This window comes from Brachyhypopomus gauderio, chromosome 1 (genome assembly GCF_052324685.1).
Source record: "Brachyhypopomus gauderio isolate BG-103 chromosome 1, BGAUD_0.2, whole genome shotgun sequence".
Classification (NCBI taxonomy): domain Eukaryota; kingdom Metazoa; phylum Chordata; class Actinopteri; order Gymnotiformes; family Hypopomidae; genus Brachyhypopomus; species Brachyhypopomus gauderio.
The window spans coordinates 45,549,219-45,564,871 of NC_135211.1; the positions used below are offsets into that span (position 1 = coordinate 45,549,219).

At 44.8% G+C, this 15,653-nt stretch overlaps 1 protein-coding gene across 20 annotated transcripts in view; it reads left to right on the plus strand.

Annotated features, from left to right (window-relative positions):
- LOC143522031 (neurexin-1a-like) overlaps positions 1–15,653 on the plus strand; it is a 245,417-nt gene that overhangs the window by 62,007 nt on the left and 167,757 nt on the right. For 14 of the 20 annotated variants that reach the window (XM_077015672.1, XM_077015699.1, XM_077015724.1 and 11 more), the window contains exons 5-7: positions 8,856–9,157; positions 10,684–10,707; positions 11,791–11,952. In XM_077015672.1, coding sequence (XP_076871787.1) covers positions 8,856–9,157; positions 10,684–10,707; positions 11,791–11,952 — 488 coding nt within the window. The remainder of the gene's footprint in view (positions 1–8,855; positions 9,158–10,683; positions 10,708–11,790; positions 11,953–15,653) is intronic. The other 6 variants (XM_077015707.1, XM_077015743.1, XM_077015761.1 and 3 more) reach the window with 1 other exon arrangement.

The following is a 15,653-nucleotide window of genomic DNA, read 5'->3' on the forward strand; positions in this document are numbered from 1 at the left end:
ACCTGGAGCAGACACACGGCTGATCTGATATCAGTGGAATTAGGAACCCACACTGCCATGAGCTCAGTACCGAGACAGTAATGCCCGACACCCAGTGAAGGCCCTGCTCACATCTTCATCTTCTTCCCCTGAAATATCCGTGGTTCAAATTTTGACTAATTTAGCCTCACCTACGGCACGCTGTGGGGGGAAATGATGAAGGGGTTTAATCCTAAAATGTATTGAATGAATGCTAATTTAATATTGAAGTTGACTGACTGAATAGTAATTTAATATTAAGAAGCTCTGGCAATGTCAAAACTACTTCCCACTCCCTGAGATGACAACATATTAGCAATCAGGGTAGAGGTCGGATATTTTTAGAGTTCATGCTTCAAACCACCTCTGCATGAGTCTTTTTCTCCCAGCATATATTTCAAAATGAAGTCCAAGAATTGCGCGTCTCTTTTGACCTAACCGCAGCTTGACTTTTGAATTAGCTGCAACTCCTTAAAGTAAAATGTGCAAATTTTTCGTATAAACTTTGTAACGATCACCTAAAAAAAACAGCTTAAAATAATGTTTATTTCTGAAGGAAATCCATCTCAGCTATGATTTTGACTAAACAAAGCATTCGACTTCTTTTTCTTCAGAAGGAAATTGCTATTTGAGTGTGTGGAACGCTGGAGATGGAGCGTTGAGAATCCGTGGGCAGCATGTGAAGCAAATCGAGTTCCAATGTTCAATCAACTCAAATGATAAATTTCAAATGTAGGCCATGATCATCCCGACACAAGCTGTAAACATTCCCAGATCCCTCCAAACAAGCCGGCAGGTCCGGAGAGAATGCGGAACGCTCCGGAACACGCGCAAACGATTGCGGGCTGTGTGCATATTGCGAGAGCCCTGGGATATTAATATTCCGAGATAGATCTCAATTATAGCGGAACACTGCGTGGCCTGAGGGGACCGCACACCTCCGCCCTAGAAACGGCAGACTGTCATGTGGGTGAAAAGCGCTGGTCCTTGGCAACCCTGTCGCCGGGCGTGTCTGGAGGAGGGCGTCAGAACAGACCTGGCCAGCAGTCTTGAATACAAATTGTACAGATATATGTAGCCAGGTGTGGCCATGGACACAATGCAGAGGAGGAAATGACTGTATGAACACCCAGTGAAACGCACACACGGACCATGGGGTATCTTTCATCTACTCACTACCACATCTAGAATTCTCTTAAAATCTGTCATTTTAGTTGTTGTGTAGCATCTAACGCCCTGTTCCCAGAAAAATGAGTATGAGAGGATATTGTTTCAAGACAATACTGAACCTTAAAAGGTAAGACATCTTAAATTTGCAAGAAGTCTTCTTTCTGTATTTACAATCACACTCACTGTGTAGCACATTGTGTTTTTTCTAAGACGACAAAGCCTGTAAAGTGTCATTGGCCAAGCCTACAACAGAAAGCACCCACACGGGTTTCATCACGCCATCTGCATCAGCCTATTGTGAGCGAGTGAATAGACTTTCGTATTTCACATTACCATGTCCGTGTCTGGGGTTAAGAGGTTAATGTTACTTTTAGGTTTCCTCTAATTGCACCATGTCTGCGCTGGTGAGCTGCTGAAGTTACCTCGCGTTTTGGTCGGACCAGAACGCCTGCAGACGCCTGGTGGTTTCTCGAGGGCCCGGACTGTTCTGTAACGCCCACCGCCACGGTTCAGCTGACACATGGGACGCTGGTCGCGAGGAGATCGTCTGGGCCGAATTTTAATCGTGTAGCAACTGGCAATTTCTGCAGCAGTGAAATTAAATGAGTTAAATGAGTATTAACAAACGTTACTGGGTTAAATGCAAAGGATGAGAGAGATGTCATTCTAGATTCTGGCATGCATATAGCTGTCTAAATCTGCTGCTTTTTTCACCTCCACCATAGAGATGGAGAAATGCAGGGGCTAGGATATCCCAGCCAGATGAGGCATTGAGCCTGAGCTAGTAGTGAAGAGGGCTGTCGATGCAGACTCCTAATGCTCATTATCCATCAATCCGATACTTCATGACGAACTTCGTCATGGCTCCGGCTGGACTAGAATGTTGTCTTCTTCTTCACGTGAGATAATGACGTGAACGTGTCCATCTCTGAGGTAAATAATGATGTGAATGTGTCCATCTCTGAGGTTAATAATGATGTGGAGGTGTCCATCATTGAGGTAAATAATGATGTGAAGGTGTCCATCTCTGAGGTAAATAATGATGTGAAGGTGTCCATCTCTGGGGTAAATAATGTCGCGAAGGTGTCCATCATTGAGGTAAATAATGACGTGAACGTGTCCATCTCTGAGGTAAATGCTGCTGTACAGATCCACCTCACCCCTTTTCCAGGTTCCTGCCAGGCTTCTTTTGACATCAGTTTTGGAGAAGACAGTCCTGCTTCTTTACCCAGACTCCCAATGCTCACCGTCTTGTATTGCAACAGCTCGCGAATGTGAGAACACTACATACGCCGTGGATGGGGCTTCGTTTTAGGCGACGTATTTTTCTCTGTCCCTTGCTCTCAGCAACCTTGCTATTGAAGTGTCACACAGGATTTATGTCTTGGACACTGAGGCGTGTTGTGTTTTGAGGAGTGTGACTGTAGGTGAAGGCTTGGAGTGTCCCCTGATTACTCACAGTGTATACTTGCACTAGCTGTACTTAAACCTCTCTAGGGTGTGCTCTTGACATAGTACACTACACTGTGGAAATCGCTGCTCTGGATATTACTTTTTTAGGATAAGTAAGCTATTTAAAACTTCATTAGACATCCGTAACATGCATGTGACTTTTCAGAAATGGCAAAGCAGAATGTTATGGAATTCATAGGTCAGGACTTAGAAGGACTTTTCAAAAATGAGTTTTGATTCCACAATCTCTTTTAACAAAGCAGATTTGCCTAACAACCTAAGTCCATGCATCTTTTACTCCGTGGTGCCAAGACAGTTGGACATTAGCCGCCGTGACCTTGGTCGGACTCTCATCTAACACACTCGAAACAGCTTATCCAAGAATCAAAGAAGCCTGAGTATTAAAAGCAGTTGTGTTAAATTAGGGTTAACTAATCTAACACATCTGGCCGTAATATTCAGGCGAAGCCATGCGGGCTGATGGATCCCCAGGCGTTCGTTTATGAGGAGCAGGTAGAACTTTATGAGGATCTTTAAAATGTGATGATTTGGGGGAATGCGGGTCCTGAGCCCATATTCCTCCCCTCTGTTCTCAATTTCATCAATCTTGTGACTCCCTCTCAAGACGGGTAGCACGAACCTGTACTGTGTTTTCCAAAATGATTGGAAATCATACAGATTTTCGTTATCATTTGAGTGTGTGCACGCAATTTCATTTTCTTGTTCTACTCCAGTTTCTCCATCGAGGAGAGAACTTGGAACACCCATCTCTCACTGCACACGCCCCGCCGGGAGCGTCTCACCTCTGGGGAGCCGAGCCTACAGCAGGCCTACGTGGTCACCAGTCTGAGACAGTGCCAGAGAGAGATAGATAGAGGGGGAGAGAGGAAGAGAGAGAGAGAGGACGCCTGTTGAAACATGGCACTGCAGAAGACCATGTGATCACATGGCTTGGTGCATCCATCCTTCTTCCTGTCCTCATTACATCACGCTTCAGCACTCGCTTGCAGCCTTGATGTTTCGAAACAGGAGCTCATGGGATTGGCAATGCACTACCGTTATATTACGATTAGCCACAAATAAAGTAAGTCTGAAAATGGTGGTGGTGAACTTCCTGAGTGGCTTCTTTGCATCTTTGGGATTTCACCATCGCACAGGAAACTGGGACGGGATTACTGGTTTAATGGTTTACCTGTTGATCGCTGTTCAGTGGGAGGAAAATCTGTAATGGTATGACTACATGACTCTTTGGGTTTTGTTTCAGCTCAAATGTTTAAAGTAACTTACCTTGCCAAATTCATGACAGTAATAAAAATACAAGCACTGTATGATGTTATAAAATTAGTAATAAATACTATTGTGATTGACATTGCTGGAGATTATAATAAGACCAGAAAGAGCATAGCTCATGAATTTTTGTATGCTCTGGTATCCATTGCGAATCCTTGTGTGGTACAGCAGTGCACACACCAAAGACACAACACCTGTGGTGTTGAAGAATAATTACTCTGGTCTACCATATTTATGTGCTGCCATGTTACACCATTTGACACCAAGCCATTGGTTGTGAATTCTCACCACGGACGTAAATTGGGGGGGGGGGGGGGGGCACTTTTTCAAAAGCCGGGTTTGGTTCCCCCAGTTTTTATGGTTAAAACCAAATATTTAAATAGCGACGAATCCATGTCCCCCCCAACTTTTTATTACAAAATTACGTCCATGATTCTCACATAGAATTCAATTATTGCTAATTGGTTTTCATGTCTTATTTGTGTGAGGTGAGACCTTAGTCCGTTCGTTACGAAGAATTATCAGAAGATCGAGAGAGAAAATAAGGTCACAGAGTTCATATTGTGGATAACCTGTTTTTACTGGTGGAGGTTTCTATGTATAAATGTAAACATAAACTTATTAAGAATTCTTTATCTGATCTTAATCATTTGTAGTATTTATAGGTAAAATTTTAAATATGAAAGCGTCATCAAGTGCATGCCTGGCGTGAAATGCTGATCTAGAGGACAAAGCTATGTGAACCACAGGTTTGTTTTGGCACATTATGGTTCAGTCATAAACTAAGAATTAGCATCACTAGAAGTCAAACACATTCTATTAGCAATGTAAGGCAACAAAAGGAGATACCAAAATGATGTCATCCAATGAGCAATAAAAGGTCGTTCTTTTCTGTCTTGTCTATTATCTGTACAGACGACTTCTGTGATCTGGACGCTCCAATTGCATTGTGGTTTGTTAGCCTGTTAGTCCTTGATAGTGTATCTCTGTCAGAAGGTCACAGGGTATTTGCAAATGGAATGTAGTTATACCTTTGCAGTGTGTGTGTGTGTGTGTGTGTGTGTGTGTGTGTGTGTGTGTGTGTGTGTGTGTGTGTGTGTGTGTGTGTGCCCATGTGTGAAGAAGTTTGCCTTACATTTTTTCAGAGATTATATTTAGCCACATTAGTTATCCGCTATTTCTGTGTCCAAACCCAATCTTAGTCAGCAGTTCAAAATGTCTCAGATGGGGGAAAGAACTGACATTTTGGATATAATACAGCTGAATAGGAAAGATTATCTCAATCTCTCAGCACTGTAAGTGCTCAGAAGAGTAGTGCATGTGCGTGTGTGTGTGTGTGTGTGTGTGTGTGTGTGTGTGTGTGTGTGTGCGTGTGCGTGTGCGTGTGTGTGTGTAATAAATGAGTGTGGGGGTGCTGTAGATCTTAAGTTCTATGTATCATGCTTGCATCCCTGATCCTTCTGAAACTACAGTCATGCATTGCAAAATTAATTCATTCACTCATTCAGCAATTTTGCTCCTAATACTCAAATTCCCGCCGCACTGAATATGACATTAATAAAAAGACACTTTAAGATGTTTGGATCTTCAGCAAATAGAGTTTCGGTCAGAATACGAGACTTGACACTAACTCCCTGTCAATTTAATAGTCTGCCAGTCATCTGACCAGGGGAGAGTGCGAGCAATAAATTGATGGACTTGATGGGAGAATGATGGAGAATATTTAAACAGTGTCTTTAAACTCGTAATGTACAGCTTCATGTCATCCGGCAGGCTGAGACGGCTCCGCCTCATTAGGTGAACTCCTGACCTTTTAAAGGAGCCTGTCCTGCAAAGAGGGCCATTTGTAGCTTACTTTCTCAGGGGTCTGCAAGGGTCTTCATCTTCACTGAGGAAGGGAAAGGAGGTCTTCATCTTCACTGAAGAAGGGAAATGTGGTCTTTACTGAAGAAGGAAAAGGGGGTCTTCACTGAGGAAGGAAAAGGGGGTCTTCACTGGGGAAGCTCTTGAGATGACTGTAGGCGTGAGGTAAAAACAGCTGTAAAGGGAAGTAAAGAGGAAGAGTAGAGGTTCAGGCGGAAGTGTATGGTGTATGGCAGCTGAAGACTTGGGCTTTTTTCCTTCTTCCATCTCTCTTTCCTGCTCCTATTGCTTTTTAGTACTTGCAGAAACGATTCAAAGGGACTGGGTGGTACAAAAGGGCAGGGAGCCGGAGCGTGCGTTCTTGCCAGCAGACAGCGGCGTCAGTAAGACGCTCTGCTGAGTCGCCACTGAGGTGATTTCCTGCTCAGCTAAGTCAGTTTTCAAACAAATGTAGAGAGCAGATGACTTCATTAGATTTTGAAGGTAGGAGTTAAAAAGGAATCAAAGGGCCTTTAAACTGCAATCCTGTTATACGTGCAAAGAAAAACTGCACAGATCTACCAATCTGGCCTGTATTTCTATTAGCCCTGTATTTCTGCAGTGTTTTCAGCTTGTATTTTACACTTTGAGGGTTAGATGGTTATAAGATTTCGGTCATTTTGCTTTTAAGAGTTTTCGATTAAATTTGTGGTCTTGAATTTGTCGAAAAGTTATAGACGAATTAGAATAATGCATAATGCTCTTTCTGATAAACATGGTACATTTGTTTTGGTAACAAATTAAGAAAAAAGAAAATTTAAATGTAGACAAGCAGCTGCCTTCACTATATTTGGTGAGACGTGCAGTAGTAATCCTTCGGAGAACTGCACCCTCAGGTTCATTGCACTGCTGCCGCTGTTGGAGATGTGTGTGAGCTCATCTGTCTGTCTGTGCAGAAAGTCAGCTGTCTGTGTACCGAAATCACACTGCACCCAAAGAAAATGAATGTTTGCGAGTAGCCAGTTTTTTTTCTGGTTTACCTCAGCAGATGCTTCTAACGCCATCTTCTCAAGGCCCATAGTACTTAGTCTCTCGGGTTGTTCCGTGATATTGATCTCCTGAATGAGGAAACCTCCACTGCACTCCACTTAAACACAAAATAAAGAAAAGAAAGGAAGTGATAATATGTGGAAACATACATGGCAGTAGCCCTTATTGTAGATGCCATGCAAAATGTGTAAAGCCTAGCCCCAGTTTATGATTGTGTTGGTGTTTCAAAGTGGTGCTCCATGACAGAATCATCATGTTGTCCGTTCTGCGTCTGTACATGCGGCGGAGAAGAGCAGATGAACCACTCGAGCTTCTGACAGGCCTGGCCCTTTGGGTGGTGGCACGTTCACGTCCGAACGCACCCCAATCACAGACGCAGGCCCATCGTTTTCCTCATCAATACACACGCAAGCTTTCCCAACGGCAGACAAAAAAAATTCGACCCGCCCAATCATAATGAAATGCCACCTGCTATCAGCAGCACAGAGATGCTAGTCCGTGTCTGTCGATGTGATAAGATGACGTTTCAACTGGAGCGAGATGATAAACGTGACTGGAACACCACCTTTGGGTGGAGTCCATCGGTCCTGCACAAGTTGTTTTTGTATTCGGCCAATCTGTGTATAATATCGGGTCGTTCTAAGCTGAATGTCAGAGGTAAATGAGAATTGTTATGCTTGAATACAGTTGCCATTTTAGGTCGTGTAATTTCGGATGGATAAAGCCAACCCAGGGAATGATTCTAGGGGGAGCAGGAGGACTGAGTGACATCTTTGCCCTTTTCTAAAGAGAGATTAGCTGGCGAAACGTCTCGTCTGCTCTAAAGGGACCCTACAGAGGGAGGAAGTGGGAAAACGAGACCTGCTCACTTCGCCCACCTTCCTGCACGGCTGGTGCTGGAGTTTTTGGCTTGAAGCCAGGTTGCACCAGCACTGGGATTGTGTGAGTGTGTGTGTGTGTGTGTGTGTGTGTGTGTGTGTGTGTGTGTGTGTGTGTGTGTGTGTGTGTGTGTGAGAGAGAGAGAGAGAGAGAGAGAGAGAGAGTGTAATTTCTTTGGAGGGAGAACACTCCTTTACTCTCTCATTCATAACAGTCAGGAATAGCTAAATTAGAATTACAAGATATATTTGGCATGAAATTAAATTTGGAATACAGAGCAGCAATATCCTTTTTATTCATCACTCAGTTCCCAAATTATCTTCCTCCAATAGTAGAGACACACAGATCCCCTGAATATCTTTGACTTTTTTTGGATTCCAACTTTATATTTCTCCCATCAGAGGAAGTATGTCTTTTCAATATTGAATCTACTTACCTAAGAACCTTGTCAAAACATTTTATTGAGGATGCTGATCCTGGGTATTGGTGATCCAGGTATCATGGACAGTTGGAAAAAATCAGCAGACCCTATAAATATATATCCACACTAGAACATTGCAACAGAATAGAGAAGAATCTCTCACTATAGCTTTTGTTTGTTCATTTCTGTGGCACAAGCAAACGTGGTCAATTCTTCAAGCTCTCCAACGTAGCACAAGTCTTTAGGGTTCTTCATTAGCAGTTAGGGTTGCAGGTGCACTATGGTGGATGTGAGGAGAAAGGAGTCTTGGTGGAGAGATAGAGAATATGAACCATCCTGTCAAGGCATTAATAACTATGGTGACTGGTAAACAGAGGAGCCAATGGGATTTAACCTTACACATCTGTTTCCTTTTACTGATACATATAGAAAAACAGTGCAAGGAATTTCCTGATGTGCATGAAACCAGAGCACATTGCATTCAGTGTTGTACCCATTGATGTTAAGAGAGTGCAACCATTTGTGTTACAGTATCCCAACACTGTGGAAGAATCTATGTTTGTGCCAGTGTTTGGGCCCCAGTTGTAGTGGATAAGAGAAACAGTGGTGGAGAGAACTGCTACCCAGCACAACCATCACTCCGCATGGCGGTCCTGTGCTTTGATATAGCCCTCTTCCTCCCTAACCCCACCCTCTCTCTCTCTCTCTCTCTCTCTCTCTCTGTCCCTTCCAGGCAAGGAGGAGTACGTGGCAACCTTCAAAGGCTCGGAGTACTTCTGCTACGACCTGTCGCAGAACCCTATCCAGAGCAGCAGCGACGAGATCACGCTCTCGTTCAAGACGCTGCAGAGGAACGGGCTCATGCTCCACACGGGCAAATCGGCCGACTACGTCAACCTGGCGCTGAAAAACGGGGCAGTGTCGCTCGTCATTAATTTGGGCTCGGGGGCCTTTGAAGCCCTCGTGGAGCCCGTCAATGGAAAATTTAATGACAATGATTGGCATGATGTCAAAGTAACGAGGAACCTCCGTCAGGTAACACTGCAGGGGGGGGCGCTGACGAGTTGAGCGAATTCTCCTCGGTTCACCAAGCAGACGCAGACACACACCCTAAACTCCACCCCCCAGCTTTCATGACGTGCACTTTGGAGGCGCTGACATGTTTGAGCAGGGACATACCTTCAGGGATGCGGTGTGGCACCCAGTTCCACGCAGGACATCTGCACCATTGTCACATCCCGGCATTAGCTGCATGGACCCTTAAGAAGCGAAGCTAGCTGTTGGGTTTGACTCTTGTGGCTCCTACGTTGAACTTTAGCTCAATAATGGCCAATCGGGTCAGTGATTTAGAGCGCCGGCTCTAAAGCCACTGCTGTCCGTGCAGTGTACAGGGAAGACGGCGGGTTTTTCACTCAACAAGGCACACATGGGAGCAGAAATAATCCACTTACAACTACAGTGGCCGGTACAAAAGGTTCAGCTAAGGGGAGAAAGACGTACGGTAGCAAGCTGCATGCACTGCTGTGCTAATGCTCCAACATTCAGCCCTCAATGGGACACACTATTGAGAACACCGAACATCTGTCACAGGTATACTAGGAGCTGGGTCAGAGCAGAAAGTGGACCGTCTGGTGGGCCATGAAGACTTTTATTTTGAAGAAACTAGACTATAGACTTCCATAGAATTGGATTGGTTATTTCTGGGAAAATCAAGGCTACTACAATTTTTTTTAAGACAAGACACAAGCAGCGCATTTAAAGTTTTCAAGATAGTAGACTCCCTAAAATAATATTGCTTGGGGTCACATTTCCAAGGTCATATCCCATCCTGGACAGAGTATGCCCTTGCTCAAATCACGGTATAATTTTTTTCCCCTTAATCTTCAAATACCAAATAAATTAGTAATGAAATCAGCGAAAGGCACTGACGAAGTCATAGGGAGTTAATTCTGACAGCATGGGTACTGTCAGACCACTACGCCAGCATTCTTTTTAAAGATCCTTGTTTGAACCTAAAAGTCATCACCGTTACCTCAGCATCAAGGCATGGAAGGCATTGAGGCTCGGGTGACCAAGCCGGTCACCGAGCTAGGTGATTGGCTGTGCTGATTGGCTGTGCTGATTGGCTGTGCTTTCGACTGCGCCGTGGCGGTGGACTTTCGTTAAAGAGGGTTGACCAGTATGCTTCAGGCCTTCTCTCTTATGAGCCACTTGATGTGCGTCAGTTACGTAACAGATGAGACTGCAAAAATACAATGTGCCCGACACAAAACTGCCATTACAGAGGCAGTTAGACATATCAGCGCTAGCACCAACTGTAGTTGATGTTAGTCTGCGGTTTTTTGTTTTGTTTTGTTTTGATTTTTGCCTCCCCCCCCTTTTTGTCTATTACTAACATGCTGTGTAAAACTAACGTCATTCATGGAATGTGTCATTCTACTAACAAGACCGTTTAATGGAGAGTGTACTAACCTTGGTAGTAGCCATCATATCTTTTTTGAGTAACGGTCGGTGTTCTGTTCACAGTTTTTAATTTCCTTTCTCCCCCCTTTTCCACAAAGCACTCAGGCATTGGACACGCTATGGTAAACAAACTACATTGTTCGGTAGATATCATTCTAATTGTTTCTTAGTTTGGGTTTGCCGTGTCTTTCTTTCTTTCTTTTTACTGTAGACGTCATAGCCAAAAAAAAAACAAAAAAAAAAGGGAATTGCGGTTGGTACTTCTCTGCTTACTTTCCTTCAACTCCCTTAATTATTTCCCCCCCTTCATTCGATTGGTTGGTTCTTCCCTCTTCTTTGTTTTAAACCCCTCCCACCACTATCCTTGTCCGGTTCCATAGAACCTCCCTTTCTGGAGCATCCTCCCGAGTCTCTGGGCCTGATGCTCCTTGGCTCTGCCAGTCCTGACCCCTAATCCCATTAAGTCCGCATGGCATGGAATCCACAGAACCCCACCCCCTCGCCCCCTGCACACGCTTGGCGTTCCCATCCGCATCGCTGATCCCTCTGAACACACCTGGCTGTGTCTGCCGTTCTCCACTTTGACCCCCCATGGTCTCCTCCACCTGCTTCCGCCCGCCTGTGGCACCACCCTTCACCTCTGCACTCAACCTTTCTTTTTGGGTGCATGTGCCAAAAAGAAACAAAAACAAACCAGCATGCCTGTTTCCCAGACGCGTTTGTCCTTCTGTTTTGTTGCACCACTCCAAGTGAACTGTAGCTGCGCTTTACATTGCTTGCACTTCTAACCCACGTGGCATTACTGTCATTTTCGTTCTTTCAGTACAAAACAAACAACTAAAACTACTAATAAGACCTAGAAAAAACTAACCAAGTTAACAACTTACTAACACCATTTTTGTGTCTACTACTAAGTTACTTTTAAGTTGCAGTAGAAGCAATACTAACCCTACCTTTGGGCAATCTGTAGACTAACGAGCGCACTGCTGGGCTAGCACTCAAAAGAACCTCTGACTGGCCAAAATACAAAACATAGAAACATATTCATTAATTAAAAAAGAAAGACATGAAAATGGGTTCCAAAAAATAAAAAAATAAAAACGTGGAAGAAGAAAAAAAGTCCTGAACGGGGGAAAAAAAAACCGAACCACAGCCAAAAGGTTATTGGAGTATAGCGTGTCCTTTTCCTGTGCTTTGCTGTCTAGGTAACGATATCCGTGGATGGGATTCTGACCACCACGGGGTACACACAGGAGGACTACACCATGCTGGGCTCGGACGACTTCTTCTATGTCGGAGGAAGCCCGAGCACGGCCGACCTGCCAGGATCGCCCGTTAGCAACAACTTTATGGGCTGCCTGAAGGAGGTAAACAGTTTGTTGTGAACTTTTTCTTTATGGCCATTGAGGGGGCTTCCTAAATTATGCAGTAAAATAAACTCCTGCAGTCTGCGTTTTCTCTCCCGCTGCAGTTGCTTTGGCTTGTTTGTGTTGTTTGTTTGGGCTTTTTTATTGAAGAGGAAATAAATTGCGCTTGCAGAACAAAAACTTCTTAAGTAGAAGTAATGAGCAGCTCACATCTTTCACAGCCCTCCCAAAATGTAAACGTTTGAGAGATGTTTTAAAGCAAATAGATGATTCTTTATAGCTCCAGGTGAGGACCAGATCCAAAATGGTGCTGGTGCAAATTTGTAGTTTATCTTCAGCCTAAGGGGACACCAGCTGGTTCTGCAAGAATTAACCAAAAGCGTGGTCTTGTTTTCCCAAAGGAAACTAGGGTTGTTATGGACGTCATTTCAATGGGATTTCCTCACTGACGTGTTATTTATAACAGCACTAAGCTTAATGTTCAATAACTGTTGCTAATATTGTCATTAAAATCTAATGCTTAACCATCCATCTCTCTAAAATACATAGACATATCATTCTTGTACTTTAGATAATAACACGGTGTAGTTTTCTTCGGTTGTAAAGGAAGCCTGATGCATTTCAGAAAATGAATTACTCCTGTAAAGGTTTGTTTTTAAGGATCAATATGGAGTCAGAAGAAATTTATGTTTGCGTGGGCTGGGGATATTGTATCCTTGATATAGGAATGCCTGTAGACCAGCTAGGAAGGGCTACACAGTGTCAGTCTACTATACTCTATTCACACTTTAAAGGTCTTGGAGCTACACTTAGTGTTCAGGGATTCCTGCTTCATTTTGGTGCATTTAAAACCTGAAACATGCAAGCACTAGTTTATAAAAGTACACCTCCTGTACACCTCCTGGAACTGGGAGTGGGAGGTGTTTGGAGTTCTGAATATACGATGCACGTACGGGCATGCACAGTAAAATGACACAATCACGTAAGGTAGCAAGTGGCCCACAAACCGAGTGAGTTTGCCTTTGAACGTGTGATAGAGAGCAGAGACTCTGCCATCACTCTCACCAACCATTCTGCTCATTGTAATCCCCATACATCTCAAAAACTTCTCGACATTGCACGGGACACTTTGGGGGTTCTGACCCTGCAAGGCCTCACCCACGGTGCTGCAGCCATTTAATGAGTCCAGCACGTCACGCTTCGCTTTTCTTCCTCACCTTGATGAGTTCTATTTCTCCCGCTCAGCAGCGGAGCTCAGAAGTTTCCCTCCGTTCCTGTCCTCCAAGCCCACCTCCGGAAGACCTGCCCTGTCCTCGCTGAACCCCGAAGAGTCCTGCGGGGACTTCCCATATCCCATTCTTGGGTTTCTTGGCACATAGCTGCCTTGCTCTCCGATCTGAGCTCTTTCCAGAACTCTGCTTATTAAAACACAAAGGGGGAGTCTCACTGACGTCAATCACATTACCGTTCCTGTGGAAAAGTGTATGTCTATAGTATCTCCAGACATCACTGCCATTTAGAGTCTGTCAACTTTAGAGTTCAGAAATCACATCAAATGCATGTGGATTAACTGAACAGGAAGTAGGGTTTAACAGGACGACCAAAGGACTCCGTCCCTGGCCTTCTTCAGAGCAAATTGGCATGTTTTATTAACAAGGCCTGAATTCCTAAAGAACTGATAGAATTCTGTAACCAACATCTACCCACCAGTTAGCATTATTTTTAGCAAGGGCTCTAGCTTTAAATTACCATCAAGCTAAATGGAATAATCGAGGACAAAGGGGATGTTTATCAACCTGAGTCGTTAGTGGCAAGCAATAACATGTGTGCCTGCTTAACGTAAGAGGGCTGCCTTAATTAAATAATGAAAGGGAGCGACGTGATTGAGAACACTTCATTAACACTTCCATCCACCTCGTTGCAAATTGGCTTGTGATAAATATTGTCCGTATCTCGTCGCTAATTCTTTTCATGAGCCCCTCATGTTGTTCATGCCGCCTCCCCGTCTCCTCCGTGCTCTCCACGCCGCCTCCAGCCAGACATCATCCCCGTCACGTACAGCTCACGCAAGACCCCTCGTCATGCTTTCTCCCATGCCGGAATCCCTGGCACGTGAGCTATGGCCGAGTCCTTGATGCAACGTCCGTCTGATTGATGGCTCGGGCCCGTGGTCACGCTTCGAGCCCTGGCGTTCCCGCTCACCCGTCTCCTGACTCCTGGTTCCCCCTCGGGCACAGACTCTTCTGTTTTGATGATGAAACGCTGTTGTGGTAATAGCCTGGTTGTCAGTTCTATGGGCCTCGTGACAAATGAGTTCAGCGGGACTTTCTTCTGACTGGGTGAAACGCAGAACCCGAAGCCCCTTCCAATCTCGCCGGCCTCTAAAAGGTGCCCTTTGTCTTGACTCCATGTATTGATCGCGCTTCATTGGCAGTATCTGCTGCGCGCCTCGGCTCCGTGACTCAAAAATTGAATCGGTCTTCTCATTCTGCCCCATCGGCCCTCACACACCTCCAGGTAGAACCTCTCCACTATCCCCAAGAGATTCTCGCCAAGTCAGCATTCGTTTTTTCCCCCCAATGGGCTATTTATGGTTTTTGCGGAAGAATTTAGGCGGCGATGGGAAATCGGACCGAGCCCGGGGAACGGCTTGTGCTTGCGTGCTGGCAGGAGGCTGTGTGAGAAAATGGACCACCTAGTTATTGCCCCTTTTGGAATGCACGGGGAACGTGTCTGATAAAGTTTTTGTAGCGCGTCATGTGGAACACTTAATCATGTCACAGACGTGGATGGTGTCAGGGGTGTGGTAGCAGTTTGGGCTTGGTGTGCACAGCTCCAGACTTCTGTGGGACCCTGTCCTCCTTAACCATAGAGCTCCAAACTTAATGGTTTCTGTGGTCTTTGAGCGTTGCATCCTTACCTGGGGCAAGGCACTGAACTCTCTCTCGGCCTCGGCCCTCCCCTGCCTGGGCGAGACAAGCTTGTAAGTCCACTTTTCTGGGGGAAATACACTTTTCTTTGCCTTCCTGACTAGTTTATAGTGCTCCTTCCTTTGATAGTGCAGTGGAGAATGGCCAGCGTGTGCTGGAAGGAATGTGGTTATGTCTCAAGCTAATCGGACATGACCCTGTCTGTTTCAGGTTAATGTTTATTATGACAGCAATGTTTAGAAAAATGGAACCTTCTCCCACATCTTTTTGTATGAATATTTTCATAATACGTAAAACATATTTTCATAATACGTAAAACTTATTTTCACAATACGTAAAACATATTTTCAGAATGCATAAGTATTTTCATAATACACCCCACAGAGGTAAACCAGGTGCTAGTAATTGAAGCAAACGCTTTGTGCAGATAAATTTTGACTCTTGAACAACATGAGAGACATAACACAGGCATTTAAGGTCCCTTCACTCTGACAGCACTGCACCACCCCCATCCAATGTCTATGTACCCTCCACACACACACACACACACACACACACTCCTCATCACCCCCCCACACACACACTATCACTCACACACACCTCATCACCTCCACCACACACACACACACACACACACACACACACACACACACACACACACACACCTCATCACCCCCCTCACACACACCCACACACACACACACACTATCACCCAACTCACACACACACACACAATCACCCCCCACAGACACAGTATCACCCCCCCCACAC